This window comes from Leptosomus discolor, chromosome 11 (assembly GCF_034619465.1).
Source record: "Leptosomus discolor isolate bLepDis1 chromosome 11, bLepDis1.hap2, whole genome shotgun sequence".
In the NCBI taxonomy this organism is placed as follows: Eukaryota; Metazoa; Chordata; class Aves; order Leptosomiformes; family Leptosomidae; genus Leptosomus; species Leptosomus discolor.
In genome coordinates, this window is record NC_141401.1 from 1785182 (window position 1) to 1800113 (window position 14932).

General features: G+C 52.9%; 1 protein-coding gene across 2 annotated transcripts in view; it reads left to right on the forward strand.

Moving 5' to 3' along the window:
* Positions 1 to 14932, forward strand: part of ITGA11 (integrin subunit alpha 11) — a 45467-nt gene that overhangs the window by 12219 nt on the left and 18316 nt on the right. For both annotated transcript variants that reach the window (XM_086471382.1, XM_009954854.2), the window contains exons 3-10: positions 6739 to 6848; positions 9206 to 9297; positions 9608 to 9722; positions 11237 to 11364; positions 11987 to 12135; positions 12817 to 12961; positions 13370 to 13535; positions 14560 to 14630. In XM_086471382.1, coding sequence (XP_086327508.1) covers positions 6739 to 6848; positions 9206 to 9297; positions 9608 to 9722; positions 11237 to 11364; positions 11987 to 12135; positions 12817 to 12961; positions 13370 to 13535; positions 14560 to 14630 — 976 coding nt within the window. The remainder of the gene's footprint in view (positions 1 to 6738; positions 6849 to 9205; positions 9298 to 9607; positions 9723 to 11236; positions 11365 to 11986; positions 12136 to 12816; positions 12962 to 13369; positions 13536 to 14559; positions 14631 to 14932) is intronic.

Consider the following 14932-nt stretch of genomic DNA (forward strand, 5'->3'; position numbering starts at 1 on the left):
CTGGGATTTTTAGGAAGAAATGGAAGAGGCCCATCAAGCGTGAGCTTTGGCAGCCAAGGCCCTTGGTGTGTAGAGGAAAATTGTCTCCTTGGTGTTTTTTTTAAAGCATCCTCATTGCACCGTAGCGCTAGCGTTCAGGTGCAGCCCTAGCACCCCAGCACCCCTCCCGTGGTGAGAGTTGGGGAGGCTGGAGGTGGATGGGCACCAAGTCCTGCCTTATGCTGCCACGTTGTACGTGTGCTGCAGAATATCTACAGCCTCATTTGTGAGGATCTCTACGGAGGAAGGAGGTCTCGCTCCTTCCCATCCCATATTGCTCACCCATAAAAAGGCCTTTGCAATCATGTCCTCATTATTGAGGGTTGGGGGCTTGGTGCCCTGGTCTCAGAGCACCAAAGGGCAGCTGGAAGGAGCCGTGATATTGGAGCCGGAGACCCAACGGTGCCTCCAATGCCAAAATGCATGGGTGGGGGAACCCCCACACACTCCTAGCTGGTGATAATGGGTGGCTGGGGAAAGCAACAGGCACCTGGCGAGAACCGGGGCCGCAGATCAGTGTTTGCTTTGGAAACCTCCAGGAGAAAGCTGGAGATCACACGAGTCCTGACGGACACGTGCAGCCCACAGAGAGCATCAACCAGCAGCTCCAAATGCCGCAGTGGAAACCCACGGCCGGGCCAAGAATCACTGACGGGCCTCGCCTGAAAACACCTCTGTATCACAATATCCCGAAGCAAAAGGGAAAAAATGACACCAGGAAAAATAAGAAACTACCATTACTGCCGACCACGGTATTCTGCGAGTTCCTCAGACATGTTTTGCAAAACACCCATCATCTGCTATTTTAAGGAGGGCGCGGGGTAATTTTGCGTACGGCGACGGCCGCGTCATTGCTGCAGCAGCGCGTGGGGCTCGGACCCTGCTTGCCTCCGTGTCCTGATGCTGGGTCCCCTCGGGGCTCTTCCCGTGACGTGGCTGCTGGGCATGGGGGGAGATGGCCCACCGGGTCCTGCCTGGCCACGGGAGGGGTTTGCAGACGCGCTGTGGGAACGGGCTGTGTAATTAGGAGCATCCATTCCCGGCCCGACCCGGCGCGCAGAACAGCTGGGGAAATTACAGTCGTGTTTATGTTTCGTTTTGCAATGAGAAGGTTTGTTATAAAGCAGAGAAAACATCCATCAGCCTTTAAAAAAACCACAGCCAAGGGTGCTTGTGTGTGTCGGTGGCAGACGGACACCCTCCAGCAGGCGCGCTCTGTGCAGGACTAGGAGGGGGCAGGAGGGACCAGGGATGGGGATAAAGCTCGTGTCCAGGCGTGGGTCAGGGTCTGGACCTGCGCTGGGCACTGCGGGGTCAGTGGGACCCGAAGCTCAAAGCAAGGATGTGCTACATCTTGAGAGAGAAATCCCCTAAAACCCACCAAATGTGGGGATGGAGCACTGCAACTGCTCCGTCGTTAGGAAGTTGTCTGTTAATTGGGGGAATATAGGGAGACTGGGGAGTGAGTGAGAGGCTCTAATGCCTCCGTCGGGAATGTTTCTGCCAAGGGGTGATTTATCAGGTATTCAATGGGTAAAACAGCCTTGCAAAGGGTGTAACATTCCCCTGCAAACACTAATAACGAGTCCAAATGGCTCGTCGGCCATGGGTCAGCCCAAAGCTGGGTGCTGGAGAAGAGCCCCTCCAGAGCTGTGGGAAGGACGGGACGTCGGCCCAGAAGCTCTGCTAGGGCTGGAGATGATTTGGAACAGATCGGGACGAGACGATGTTACAGGCAGGAGAGAAGGATGTGGATGAAACAGCCACGGCTGGGAGGAGCATCCTCTCCTGGGTGGCAGCGCTGGGGGACATCACCCCTCGCCAAGGGAAACCTGACACAGACGGTGCAAATGCTTCCCTGCCGCAACCATCCTCTTCCTCCTCCTCCTCCCCTGCCTCAGCCTCAGCTCCCAGGCTGGATGAAACCTCCCGCTGCTGCCAGGGTGGGGGGAAGGTTTGCATCGCCCCCGGCTTTGTGCACCATGCTTCTTCAGAACCGCCTGCTGAATGTACCCAGTCCATGTTACCTAACGCTCTGTTAACCCAACGCACGTCAGGACGGCTCGTTGGTGCTCCCAGACCCAACCCCTCCTCTCGCTGCCAGCCCGTGCTCCTTCCAAGATGCCCCAGGCTCCCTCCCTGGCTGCCCCTGGCCCACGGCACTGCTCCGTAGAGGTACCCAAAAAAATCGCTTTGTCATCTCCTGATATCTCTGATAGCACCTCCCCAGGCTTTGGGCGCTGCCAAGGGATGGATCGGGGTTTAACAACGCTCAAGCTCCCTCTCTGAGACCGTGTTGGAGGTCACCCAGTGCTCAGCCCCAGCTCTTCGTCCCAAGCGTGTTTTCGTGGTGGCCCTTGGTCACCAACACACGGGTTTTCTCCGCTCGTGGTGAGCAGAACTGGCCGGAGCGGCAGTCTGCCCTTGCGGCCCGTGCAAGGCGGTGGGATCCTCACCATCAGCAGAACCGTCCTGCATTGCTTGTGCTTTTCAGCAGAGCTGTCTCATATTTAAAGATGAAAAAATGACCAAAGATTGATAAAATGATTTGCTAGAGGCCACGCAGAAAGCTGCTGGCAGACCTAGGACCCATTTTCAGGTCCACAGCCTCCTGTGCCGCCATCTCATTGACTCCTCCACCATTTCTGCCTCTCCTTGACCTCCCACTATGTATTTTTTTCCACCGTTGCAAATATGGAGAAAAACATTTCAAAGTCCATTCCTCTGTCACACTCCCTCCAAGGAGCCCCGATCCCGTTTAAAGTTTTCCACAGCTCAACTCTCCCTTTCCTGAACCTCCTTAATCACTTCTTCATCCAGTTCCATCTTGAATAAATTAAGTGCAAGTGAATTTGCCTTGCAGGAGATTAAGTGTCCCATTGATTGAAAAATCCTGTGAAAAGCATAGTTGCTTCTCCATTCCTCCCTAATCCCTGCATTCCCGGATCACCAGCTAGACATACCTTCCTTTCCTGATTTCTTTCCGTTGAATCAAAATACCTGAAGGCTCAAAATTAGCTTTGCAACCTCTCCACAAGGCACATGGCGAGCCTGCTCTGCCAGGGAGGGTTATTCCCTTAAAAAGTCAGGAATTGGCTGGATGCAAAACAGCTGAGGGGTCTCTGGGGTGTGGGGTCATCATGTGTATGGGGCGAGGGGCTGAGCTACGTCTGGGTAAAGGCGCTGGTTAATACAGCCCTGGCAGGAGAAAGCGCGGGGAAAAGCCGACAGCGCTTTAGGGGCAACAGGCAGGAATTAAAAAATGTAAGCCACAGAGATTAATAAACGAAGATAAAGAGGGACAAAAGGAATGAAAGAGCCAGGACAGTCGGAGGCGGTTTGATGGCGCTGGTACCCTCCTCCAGGAGGGGATGCTGGGGACGGGCACATCCCTTCGGCTCAGCGCAGGACCCTGGAGGTACCTCCAAACAGCTGCACGTTTGTAAGCTGCGAACTCTGCAACAAACCTCCCAGGGAAATGCCGGCTTCTCCATCGCTTGGTGCCTTCAAATCAGGGGTGGATGCTTTTTCCAGTAGATGTGCTGTAGCCAGACGTCATTTATTGGGTTCAGGACTGAGATAACTGGCATGAATTAATGCCTGTGCCACAGGGAATTTCACCAGGTAATGTTTTGACTAAGAGGAAAAAAAAAAAACCCAAACCCAATAATTCAGCCAGCACTGAGCAGCTGTGGCTGTAAGTGGTTTAGACACTGAAGCACGGCAGCATTTTGGGTTTTACCCTGCCCTGTCGTGCTAGAAGCCCTGCGCACGCCGCTCATGTGCCCGTGCCACGAAATCGTGTAAAACAGCAGGAAAAAAAAAAAAAAAAAAAAAAGGCAAATGGAGCTTGATGCATTTTGGTGTTTGCCACGAGGCTTGCCCAGCCTGCAGTGACGGACACAGCCATCCCGTTCCCAGCCCGGGCAGGACACCGGGAAGAGGGACCCAGCACGGGTGCTTTGCTGGCAAGGCTGAGGATGAGTTTCCACTCCCCACACTGCCCAGGCAGAGCAGAAGCTCCTCCGGTATTTCCACCAACAGCCTGGGTTTCCTTTTTTCTTTATTTTTTTTTTTTTTTTCTTTTTCCCCCCAGGATGAAAGTTAAAAATATGTCCTCAGACATGTTGCTCTGAGCAGTCTGCGCTTTTCACATTTAATCCCTTTTTTTCTTTTTTTTTGCTTTTGTTTTCCCCATAAGGAGCACATGAAAAGGAAGGCGAGGGCGGGCTTGTTTGGTTCTTATTTTCTTTTAAAGCTTCATTTATTAGCCAAGCCGTGACGCAAGGGCGCTCTTTGCAGAGGGCTTTGCTTGTTTAGCATCAGGCCGTGGCTGGGCAAGGGGGGGGGGGGGGGGGGGATTGCAGCCCTCCAGGGAGCACGAGGGGGGGATTTGGGGTGACCCAAGGGTGCGTGGGGAGAGCTGGGACAGAGCAGGGGATGGCTCCCCGCTGCGCCAGGACGCTCCAATTGGATTTGGGATATTTTTAAGGAAAAAAAGAAAACATTTAGAGCACAGGTTGACAAACCACAAAGTAAAGGAAGAGGTTTGGGAGCAACCTGTGAGCTGGTGAGTAGAGCAGAGTCCCTGACAGCCGGCTGCGGGGAACACTTACAGCATCCCTGCAACCAGCACCTTTCAAACAGCTGGAAAAGCCTTTTCCCGAGCTGCCAAGTTTCCGTGAGAATTTGACAGCTTCAGCTAATTAATCACTTCAATCTAACCGAAAAGGGAAAACAATGCCATTGTCTTTGGGAGACAAAAATTCTGGTTTCATGAGCTTCACAACCCCTTTGCATTCATGGCAGCGTCTGTAAATATTTGAGCTTCCAGCCCTGACATAGGGCTGGGGAATCGGGGGAATGGGTCGTTTGCCCTCGTCATCGTCTCGCATTGGAAAGAGACGTTTCACCCTAACAACTGCTGGTGTTCGGGAATATTTATCGGTGGGTACTGTGATAATATTAATAAATGAATATTAGTTAATGGGGGGGCACATAAAGGTGGAGCTGCTCTGAGAAGTTTGCGCTAAATCCCGTGTGTGTTGAATTCTTCTTTGGGAATTAAGAATTAAAAAATGACAACATCATCTTCTGGGGTGTCCCAACTTTCCTTTCTTTTCACCTTCAAGGTCTTTTTCTCTCCCTTTCCCACATCCTTTCACTACATTCCACATCTTCCCCCTTCCCCCCCTTCTGTGACCATGAGCAAACAGGCATCGATAGCGCGGCAGAGGCAGAGGGACACGAGCAAACTCTTTGGACAGGTCAGGGAGAAGGTACCAGACTTCCCTGAGCTTCTGAATGCTGCTGAGGATGGCTCCAGATGGTTATTATTTTCCCCTAATTAATCTCCTTGTTAGCAACGAAGCTGTAAGACAAGAAGTATTTCCATGAGAATCCTTAAACGCTGCTTAGATTTTGGAGCTTTTAATTTGGTGAGCAATTCCGTTTTACAGCGATGGAATAAAAGAATGTTTAGTGTCTTTGTAGAAGCAGCATTTAAAAAAAAAATAAAAATGACCATTTCTGGTCTAACAGGGAACATCTGTGCCGGGGACGGTGGCTTTGCCAGCTGCTGGGTAGGGTGGTGCAGAACAAAAGAGGTCCTGTTTATCTGGTGATCCGGACTCGGGTGGTTGCATCCACCGATAGGATTTTGAAAGCAGAAAAGCGATGGAGCAGATTTATTTTGGGCTAACACATTGGGAGCAGAAGACGCCAATAACTCGTGGTTCAGAGTATTTTTGAACTAGCCTGGAAGGAATGGCCAAATTCCTCAAGTCCTGCTCTCCTTTTCCTTTGGTTTGCTGTTTTGTACTATTCTGGTCAAGTCCACGAGAAAAAGTGAGAAAAATGCTTGCAATGTCCCAGATCCATCCTGAAGGCCTGCACCCTCGGTGGGTGCCTGTGTTTTTAACAGCTCCTCTTAACAGAGAGATGCCCAATGTCCTCACCCACCACTGAGCTGGGGATCCTAACGCACAGCTCTGGGCTGCTCCTAAAGGAACAACCCCAGGTTGGAGCAAAACTCTTGGAAATCCACTTTTTCAGCCTTTTAGTGTGGGAAAATTCCCCGTGGATTCCAGTGTGAGTTGCCATCACTGCTATACCAGCTCCTTGTTGTTCCTTTGGGTATCGCTAAGCAGAACCCCTTCCTACACATCCATGCCCTGAAGACAATCCTGGCAGGAAGAGGTTCCTAGCTGAAGCAGTGATGAGAGGGGACACCTCCATTCCCCTCTTCCCGGGGCCAGTAGTGCCCACCACAGGGCCTCAGATGGATGCTGAAGGCTCTGGTGACGGTGCCAGCCGTGAGCTGAGGTGGTGACAGGGGGACCCTCGCTCCTTCCCGCGCCATCAGATGGTTTTGCAGCCCTCGCTCGCTGCCAGGCATTCATCCAGCCCCGTTGCATCCGATGGGCATCACTTCCAAGCAGCAGTGAGTCATTGTCCCCAGCTTATGGCTGCCTGCTGTCGTGGGGAGGGGAAGTCGAAATAATGCTTTTGCTGCTTGCACTGGGGCAGGCCGGGGGAACAACGTCATCCCCCCAGCAAGGGACCCTCTCCTGACACCTCCTGAACCACGAACCGGGTTGGGCTGGGGAATCCTTTTTCCTGGGGGGAGGTTCTGCTCCAGCAGTGGTTCCACATCTCCCGTCCACCCTCCGGGCGCTGATGGATCCTTCTTTCCTGCAGGCTGGTGGTGGGAGCTCCCTACGAAACCAACGGCCAGCAGAAGACGGGAGATGTCTACAAGTGCCCAGTGACCAGCGACACCCACAGCAACTGCACCAAACTCAACCTAGGTACCGCACACCCGCGGGGCAGCGAGGGGGACTGGGTGTTTTTAACATGGTGCTTTTTACCATGGCTTTGGTCTGTAAAGATGCGCCCTGTTGTGTTGCCCAGGTTGTCCCCAAAAGCGTGAGGATTGCGTGTTTTAGTAGGATTTTTAGATGAGGAATTATTTCAGGTGTTCACGTTAGTCCTGGTGCGGAGCTTTAAGCAACGTCAGGGTAAAACCAAGCGAATCGGAATAAAGTAAAAAAGTTATTTATTTAACATAGCTTAAACTGGTTATTAAATGATCAGGATAGACTTATCAACGGATAATGGTCCCACCTGCCTGCACATGGTGGTATCTGCGTTCCCTTTCCAGGGGATGCTCAGGCGATGTGCCCACCGCAGCCTGTTCCCTGGGCACAGGCAAGTTTTGCTCCCAGCATCCAGCCTGCCCCCACGGCTTTGAGATTTGGGGAATTATCACCCAGCCCCACCACCCCCAGGCCCCATCACTGCTGTCGCAGGAGGAGAGACCCCACGGGCGCTCTGGTCCCGCAGACATCCCAATCCCATCTCCCCGGGTGGAGCGAGCGAGCCAGCTCTTTCTTGGGGTTCCTCAGGCTGGCGCAGCACCGACTGTGCCGACAGCACGCTGTCGCGAGAGCGGGGCGCGCCCTCCCTGGGCTGGGGCAGCGCAAGGCACAGGGGGGACAAGTCCCCTTGGCTGCCCAAAGTGGGACACCCAACGGGCATGTTCCTGTCTCAGCGGGAAACGTGAGAGCCGGGGATTTTCTCATGGTCCTGAGGAGCATCACTGGGATTTGGGGGCAAGGGCTGGGATTTTTTAACGCTGGTGCAGCTGGAGCAGCTGTTCTCACTTTATTTTTCATCATTATGAATCTGAACTATCCTGGGTTTCTACCAGAGCTGATAAGAGACGAGGAACTTTGGCTCATCTGCAATATTTGATTGATTGGCTCCAAAGCTTTTATTTTTTTTAAACATTGTTTTCTTTTTTCCTTTTTTTTTTTTTTTTTTTCATTATTTGCTATGAGAACATTAAGATTCTTCAAGGAAATAAATTCTTGTGTGTGTAAATTTAAATCTTGCTAAAAAGCAATCTTTTTTTTTCCATTGGAAACGAGTTTCAAGCAAAAAGATCAGCTCCATGAGCACATCCCATTTTATTTTTTTTCCCAATTAACTTGTCTAGTTAGCACAACCCACTGAGGCCGTTTGAGTAAAACCAGACGTGGAGCTGCCCGGGGGCGGGGGGGTGCCAAGCTGACAGCGACCGTGCAGCAGAGAGGACCATGGCATGGAGAAGCAGGAGCCGCCGTGGGGCCAGGGCTCTGCCCCTGCCCTTCCCACGCCAAGCGGGCAGCGGGTGCAGGAGCTGGCGGGGACCATCCTGCTCCCTCACAAGGGTACCTTGGGTACCAGAGCAGGACCGCGGGGTGCCAGCACCTGCAGCCGGCACCCTGGAGGATTCAGAACGTGGGCTAAAGCCCCTTTTTCCCTGGCTTTGCTGCAGCGTGGATGCAGCCAGCGGTGGGGGAACCAGCTTGGGGTGCACGGATGAGAGCCGGGGCTGCGGCCGGCTGGTCCGCGGGGGGAGAAGCGAGGGCTTGTTGGAAGCTGCTCAGCATCAGGCTGAGCCCCTTCAAGCTCTGGGTTGTGGATCTCAGTTTCTGAGCCTCCTCTCAACTTAAACCTCAGCAAGAAACTTCCAAAGGCCACAGGCAATGAAACCAACCCCCCCACCCCCAGTTTTACCACTAATTTCCCCCTTCTCCGTTTGGTTCTCAGGCAAAGCAGCAGAGGGGGGTTACCATGGGTCGCAGAGAGCTGTGTTGCCCCCAGAGGTGGAGGAATGGCTGGATTAGGCAGCGTTGGTGTCACAGCTAAATGATATTGGCATCCACAGAAAGACAGGGCTGCCCCGGGGCCGCTCCCAGTTTCTGAGCTGTGACATGGGAAACAAAAGCAACGCACAAAGATAAATCAGCCACTAAACGCCTGCTGGCCCAGCAATAAAAGATAAGACGCTAGAGCGGCTCAGAGGGGTTTCTTCCTAAAGCCTGGCTACGTAAGAGATGCCATCTCTGACTCGCAGCTTCATTCCCTGGAAGATTTTTCTCTTTCTTGGTTGTGGCACCTAAGGAAAAAACCCCAATTCTTATCTTGACAACGGCTTCCAAAAAAAAAAACAAAAGCAGGAGCACAAAGTCTGCAGTGTCTGCAGGCAGAGACAGCTCTCCTCCGGCGCTCAGCTGGTTCCCTCTTGCTCCAGAGATGCCGGGGAGCACCAGGGGGACGCGGGCTGGGTGCCCAGCATCCCTGCCCGGCAGCTGTCCCTAACCGCATCCTCTCTCCGAAGGACGGGTAACGCTCTCCAACGTCTCCGAGCGGAAGGACAACATGCGCCTCGGCCTCAGCCTGGCTACCAACCCCAAGGACAACAGCTTTCTGGTGAGGAACTGGGGGGTTTCGGCACAGCCTGGCCTCCTCCCTGCGCCGGGAGGTCTCGGCGGGGTGCGTGCCCAGCAGCGTGCAGGGGCATGCAGAAACCAGACACAGGCGTGTAAGCACGTAAAGGCAGGCCAATACACCTTTCTGTGTATTTGTGTCTACGCTGCGTGCACCATGGGGCTCAGAACCCTCCCCTGCCATGGGGGGAAAGATGCCAAAGGGGAGGACAGCCTCGCAAAGCAGCAATCAAATAGTGGCAAGTTTTAAAACCCATCCCTGATTCTTGACTTTTTCCCCCCCCCACCTCCAGGCTTGCAGCCCTCTCTGGTCCCACGAGTGCGGGAGCTCCTACTACACCACGGGCATGTGCTCCCGGGTCAACTCCAACTTCAGGTTCTCCAAGACGGTGGCTCCGGCTCTGCAGAGTACGAGAAACAATCTGCCCGGCGGCTCTAACCCCGCCTTTGAAGTCAGAGGCAGTTTCTGTTCCCTAATCGCTTCGGTCCCATTGAGAAAACAAAGCGATGTCAGTGTTTAAGCGAAGGCAAGAGAGCAGAGGAAATGGTTGCAGGGAAGTGATTCAAAGGGGGTTACGTACACAGACATCTGGTAAACATTTTCCTTTTGACTGACACCCGGGGAAGACAAAAAACACCTTATTCTTCCAAAACCAGAAATAAAAGCATCCAGAATATTTTATCAGCACAGCTAGGAAGGCAAAATAGGGAAAGAATTCAGAACTTGGCCACACAAAACAAAGCGCTCATTGACTGAAAGCTGAATCTTTTGGCCCAAATTTGTAAATTCGGCTACGTGCTTTTATTTTGAGGTATGAAATAAGCTTCCTGGCTTTCCTGTAGGTGGTAAGAAATTGCAGAAGCCTGTCCTGCTCCCAGAAGCTCCTTGCTCCATCTGGGCACAGGGTGCGATGTCCCAGCTCCATCACCCGTTTGGTGTCGATCGATTCTCACGTAGAGCAGAGCACAGGAAAGTGGGACTTTTGGGTGGCAGAGCGGTAAAGACAGAGCCCACCACCAAATTCTTGGTGTCACTGCCCTCTTCATAGCCAGGAGATGCTTTTAGCCCTCGCTGCAAAGGGTAATTGTTTTTTTTTTTAGGGAGAAGGTGGTTAACGAGCAGTTATCATTTAGCAAATGGGATGCAGAGGGTCAGCTCCTTTCCCTGGGTCCAGGGGTGAGCAGGGGGGCGAGACGGTGGCACGCAGCTGAGGATCGCAGTGATGGATTGACACGTGTGTGTCTCCACGGACGCACTAACCCATAAATGCCTGCAGCGGGTGAAAAGGGAACGGATAAATATCTGTCACTGGAAAATTCAGCGTTTCCTGCAGCTTTTCTAAATAATGTTATAAGTGAGATATAATGATAGAGAGACGACGCTGAGCAATTTTCCCCACTGAAAACCAGTCGACTGCCTAAATCCTTCGCAGCTCGTACCGCTGGGCTGAGCCCTGGGGTCCTCGCTGGGGTTTTTGGCCGCCTGGTCGCTGAGGATTTAATGGGAAGGGGAGGAAATGCCCGGCTTGCGTTCTATGGCGAGTACAGGCAGGGCTGAGGAGTGACTCAGGGGGAAAGCATTGCTCTGCGGGAGGAACGGAGGCCGGATCCTGCCTGCAGCGGGCCACGCTTTGAAGTACGCAACTGTATTAGACAGGATAACGGTCCAAAGCTGAATCAGAAAAGATGCTGCCGAGTGTTATTCTTAGAAAATTATCCGGTCTTTTCTCGGCAGAGAGGATGCTTGTGGCTTCTTTCTACCTTGCTGAAGCCCAAAGGTCTTTATGAATGATTGAAATAAGACTTTTTTTTTTCAAACAAATCGTAAGAGCAAGTACCTGACTGCGGGGGATGAAGCCATAAATCTCCCCTTTGCAAGCGTTGCCAAGGCCTTTCAATAACACACTGTGTATTTCTCACAGGATGCCAGACGTACATGGACATAATCATAGTTCTGGATGGATCAAACAGCATATATCCTTGGGTTGAAGTTCAGCACTTCCTGATAAACATCTTGAAAAAATTTTATATTGGCCCCGGCCAGATACAAGTAAGCCCCCGCACGACTCGTGCGTGCCCCCGTGTCGTGCGGAGTCCCCCGGCCGTGCTCACGGGGCCCTTTTCCACCTCCTTTTCCTGCCAGTACGCTGTGATTCGGCGCCGCCAAATTTTGAAAGCCGAGCCCGCGGAAATAGTGCTCCCATTAATGTCCCTAAATGAGCTACGGGGGGAGCAGCTCCCCACAGCCCCAGCAGGCATGGGGAGGGTGAAATCATACGGGAATATAGAAGTATTGCCCTGTGCTGAGGCAACTTGTTGCTTGTTATCATGGGCTGATTTGGGCAGGGATTTGGGCAGGGATATCCCCCAAATAACCCCCGGGTTGGTCCCATCTAGAGACGCCGTGGGTCCACAATGGGGCACAGCGCGTCAGCATCACCCCAAACCTTTAGAGCAGGGCAGGGGTGGCGGCACATGGGGGAGAGCTGGCAGGGAAGAGAAATAAAACTGAGCATTATCCATGGTGTCACAGAGGGAAAACGGGGGGACGGTGACTGGTTTTTACCGGCGGCTGTTATTTCGTGTGGTTGACCAAGCGTGTTGGTTATGTCGCAGGCCCTCACTGCGCGGCGGGTTGTTGGGGTCCTTCGTGACATTCCTTTAATCCCCAGGTCGGAGTTGTTCAGTACGGAGAAGACGTCGTCCACGAGTTTCATTTAAATGACTACAGGTCTGTAAAAGATGTGGTAGCAGCTGCCAGTCACATAGAGCAAAGAGGAGGTACAGAAACCAGGACCGCCTATGGGATAGAGTTTGCTCGGTAAAAATCACTCACCTTCCTGTTCCTTCTGGTAACCAGCGTAAAATCGCCGTTTGTTTTCCTTCCCTCTCGCCCCCTCCACTTTTCCTCGCTGCTTAGAAAGCAGGGGATGCCGCCAGGCTAAAAATGCTTTTGCAAAAGGGCTCAGTCCTCAATTAATCCTTTTTGCAAAACCGCTTAGTCCTTGGTTGCAGCTGGACCAGAAGGAAGGCGCAGAGGCAGACTCTGAAAACATCCCCTCTTTCTGAAAGCACCCAGATCTGAGCTCCCAGCCCCCAGACGCGACCCCACCTCTGCCCCGGGCACCGTAGCTCTTCCCCAGAGCCCCGACAGGTACCTGGGAGCTCGGTACAACCATCTCCTCTGTTATCTGGGACAAGCACCTGCTCCTGCACTTTTTTGCCACGGCCCAACCAGTATTCCTGCTGCAGATTCAGGGCGTTTTGCTGAATTCAAGGTTCCTGCAACAAGCCGCTTCCGTCGGTGGAAAAAATCCCCTTTTCAAGTCCTAACATATTTCACGGAGGGTCCTGCACCGGCTTGCACCTCCCCAGGGGCTGGCAGCCCACCCAACCCCGCTCGGGGCTTTACGATGTGGGCGATGGGGTGGGCGCCTCGGCGGGGGGAGCCGCGACCCCTCCCGGCGGGGCTGAGCAGCCCAGGGCATCTCTTCAATTGCAGCTCGGAAGCGTTTCAGAAAGGTGGCCGCAAAGGGGCAAAGAGAGTAATGATTGTAATCACAGATGGAGAGTCGCACGACAGCCCAGACCTGGAGAAGGTGATCGAGGACAGCGAGAGGGACAACGTCACCAGATACGCGGTGGCGGTGAGTGCCGGGGGGGGGACACACACCCCCTTTTCGGCAGCGAACGGCTGCAAAAGCCCCACGCGCCCCAGTGCAACGGCGCGTTGGCAAGGGTCCTCGTGGCTGGTCCTGCTTTTGCTGGAGATGGTGGGATGCTCGGCTCTGGGTTCGGCTGCTGGAGCAGGCACCGTGACCAGGGACAGGCAGGACCCTGCGTGGCGCCGGGCACCCGAATGGCATGAGGGGGACCCAGCTTGGGCTGCCGGGAGGAATCACAGCAGCTCCTTGCTCCTCGGTTTGCTCCTGCGAGGGGGTGCCAGCTGGCAAGGCTGGGGGGCTCCTTCCGCACGGACACCCCTCGGGTGCTTTGGGAGGGCTCTACCCCTCGCACGAAAACCTCTGAGTCTCGCGTTTCTATTTGAAACCTAGGTATTGGGTTATTATAACAGAAGAGGAATCAATCCCGAAGCCTTTCTGAATGAAATCAAATTCATAGCGAGCGACCCGGATGACAAGCATTTCTTTAACGTCACAGACGAAGCAGCACTCAAAGACATTGTGGATGCGCTGGGGGAAAGGATATTTAGCTTGGAAGGTGAGTGATGCTCCTCCCTGACCCGTCCCAGCGGGCCAGGTTGCAGCGGGTGGCTGCTGGCCGTCCTCTGTTTGCTGAGGTCACCCTGGGGGTTTCCCTAATATCTGCTTGATACAGAACCTCAAATCCTACTTGGAATATCTTCACGTACAAAGAAACATCTTTATTTTGAGTGGTTTTCATCCCTCAAGCACCAGGAGCACAGACCCCTTCTCCTCCAAAGGACACCCCTCGTTCTTGCAAGCCTTATTTGCAGAGCTGTCGTGGCTCTGTCATTTATAGCAAACCTTTGAAATCTGGCATGGGTGTCAGCATCTTTCTCACCCATCAAACTCCACTCAAACCCAGCTGGGCTATAAACAGGCAAAAACCACACACCGCCTGCCAGGGACTCCCCGGGGCGGCAGACATGGCAGAGTTATGGGAATAATGTGGGGGTTTATGGGGTTTTGGCTGAAATTAAATATCAGGAAATATTTTTGTTCTAAATGACAGCGCTTCTGTCCGCCTTGTGACAAGTTTGTCGGTCTCCAAAACTAAATTTATCTGAATTTCATAGGAAAAGTGCATCCTGGGATGAAGAATTGAAACAAAAGATGAAGGGCTTTCACTGAAAATTAAATATCTCAGGATCCGGGGGAATTTTTATCAAACCAGCTCACAAACTCCCCACTAGTCTGCCAGTTACCTTGGCGGAAGAAAGTTTCCCTGGGTGAGAAGCGTCACCCAATTGCTATTATGAAGCAAAATCCTTTAAATTCACATTTTTGAGTGATCTCGCAGCTGGGAAAGGAGAGCACCGCACCGCAGCAGAGCTCCTAGTACCCAATAGCAGCATAAGTTTGTGTAATTGTGGTGATTTAGGGAGAAAGAAGTTCGTTTGTGGCAACTGAGGTCCTTTGTGCTCCAGGTGGGGGTAGAGGTGGGTGCCCATCCCACCCCAACCCACCAAGGCACCGCTCAGCCCCTCCAGGAAAGCAAAGCTCTCTGTTAAATACAAATTCCCTTTCTTTTGTTCTTTAAGGAACCAACAAGAATGAAATCTCCTTTGGCCTGGAAATGTCCCAGACTGGATTTTCATCGCATGTTGTGGAAGTAAGAGAGTAAATGTGGAGGGTTTTTTCGCTCCTGCCTGTGCAAGCAGGCACCCCGTGCTTTTTATCATCACCAGCTGCTGCAGGTGGGGAGATGGGTATTTGGGGGAAATCATTAATCATGAAGATAATTTGCTAACACGAGCGTTAAGGGAGAAAATGCCAGTGGTGCTGGATTATCCTGTGGGGAAGGGGGATGCTGGGAGACCAGTGCCTTCCGTAGGAGCAGCCTGCAGCAGCTCCTCCCGATGCCACGAGCTCTTGGCAAGGGCGTGCCGGGATGTGCCACGGAGGAGGGCGCTT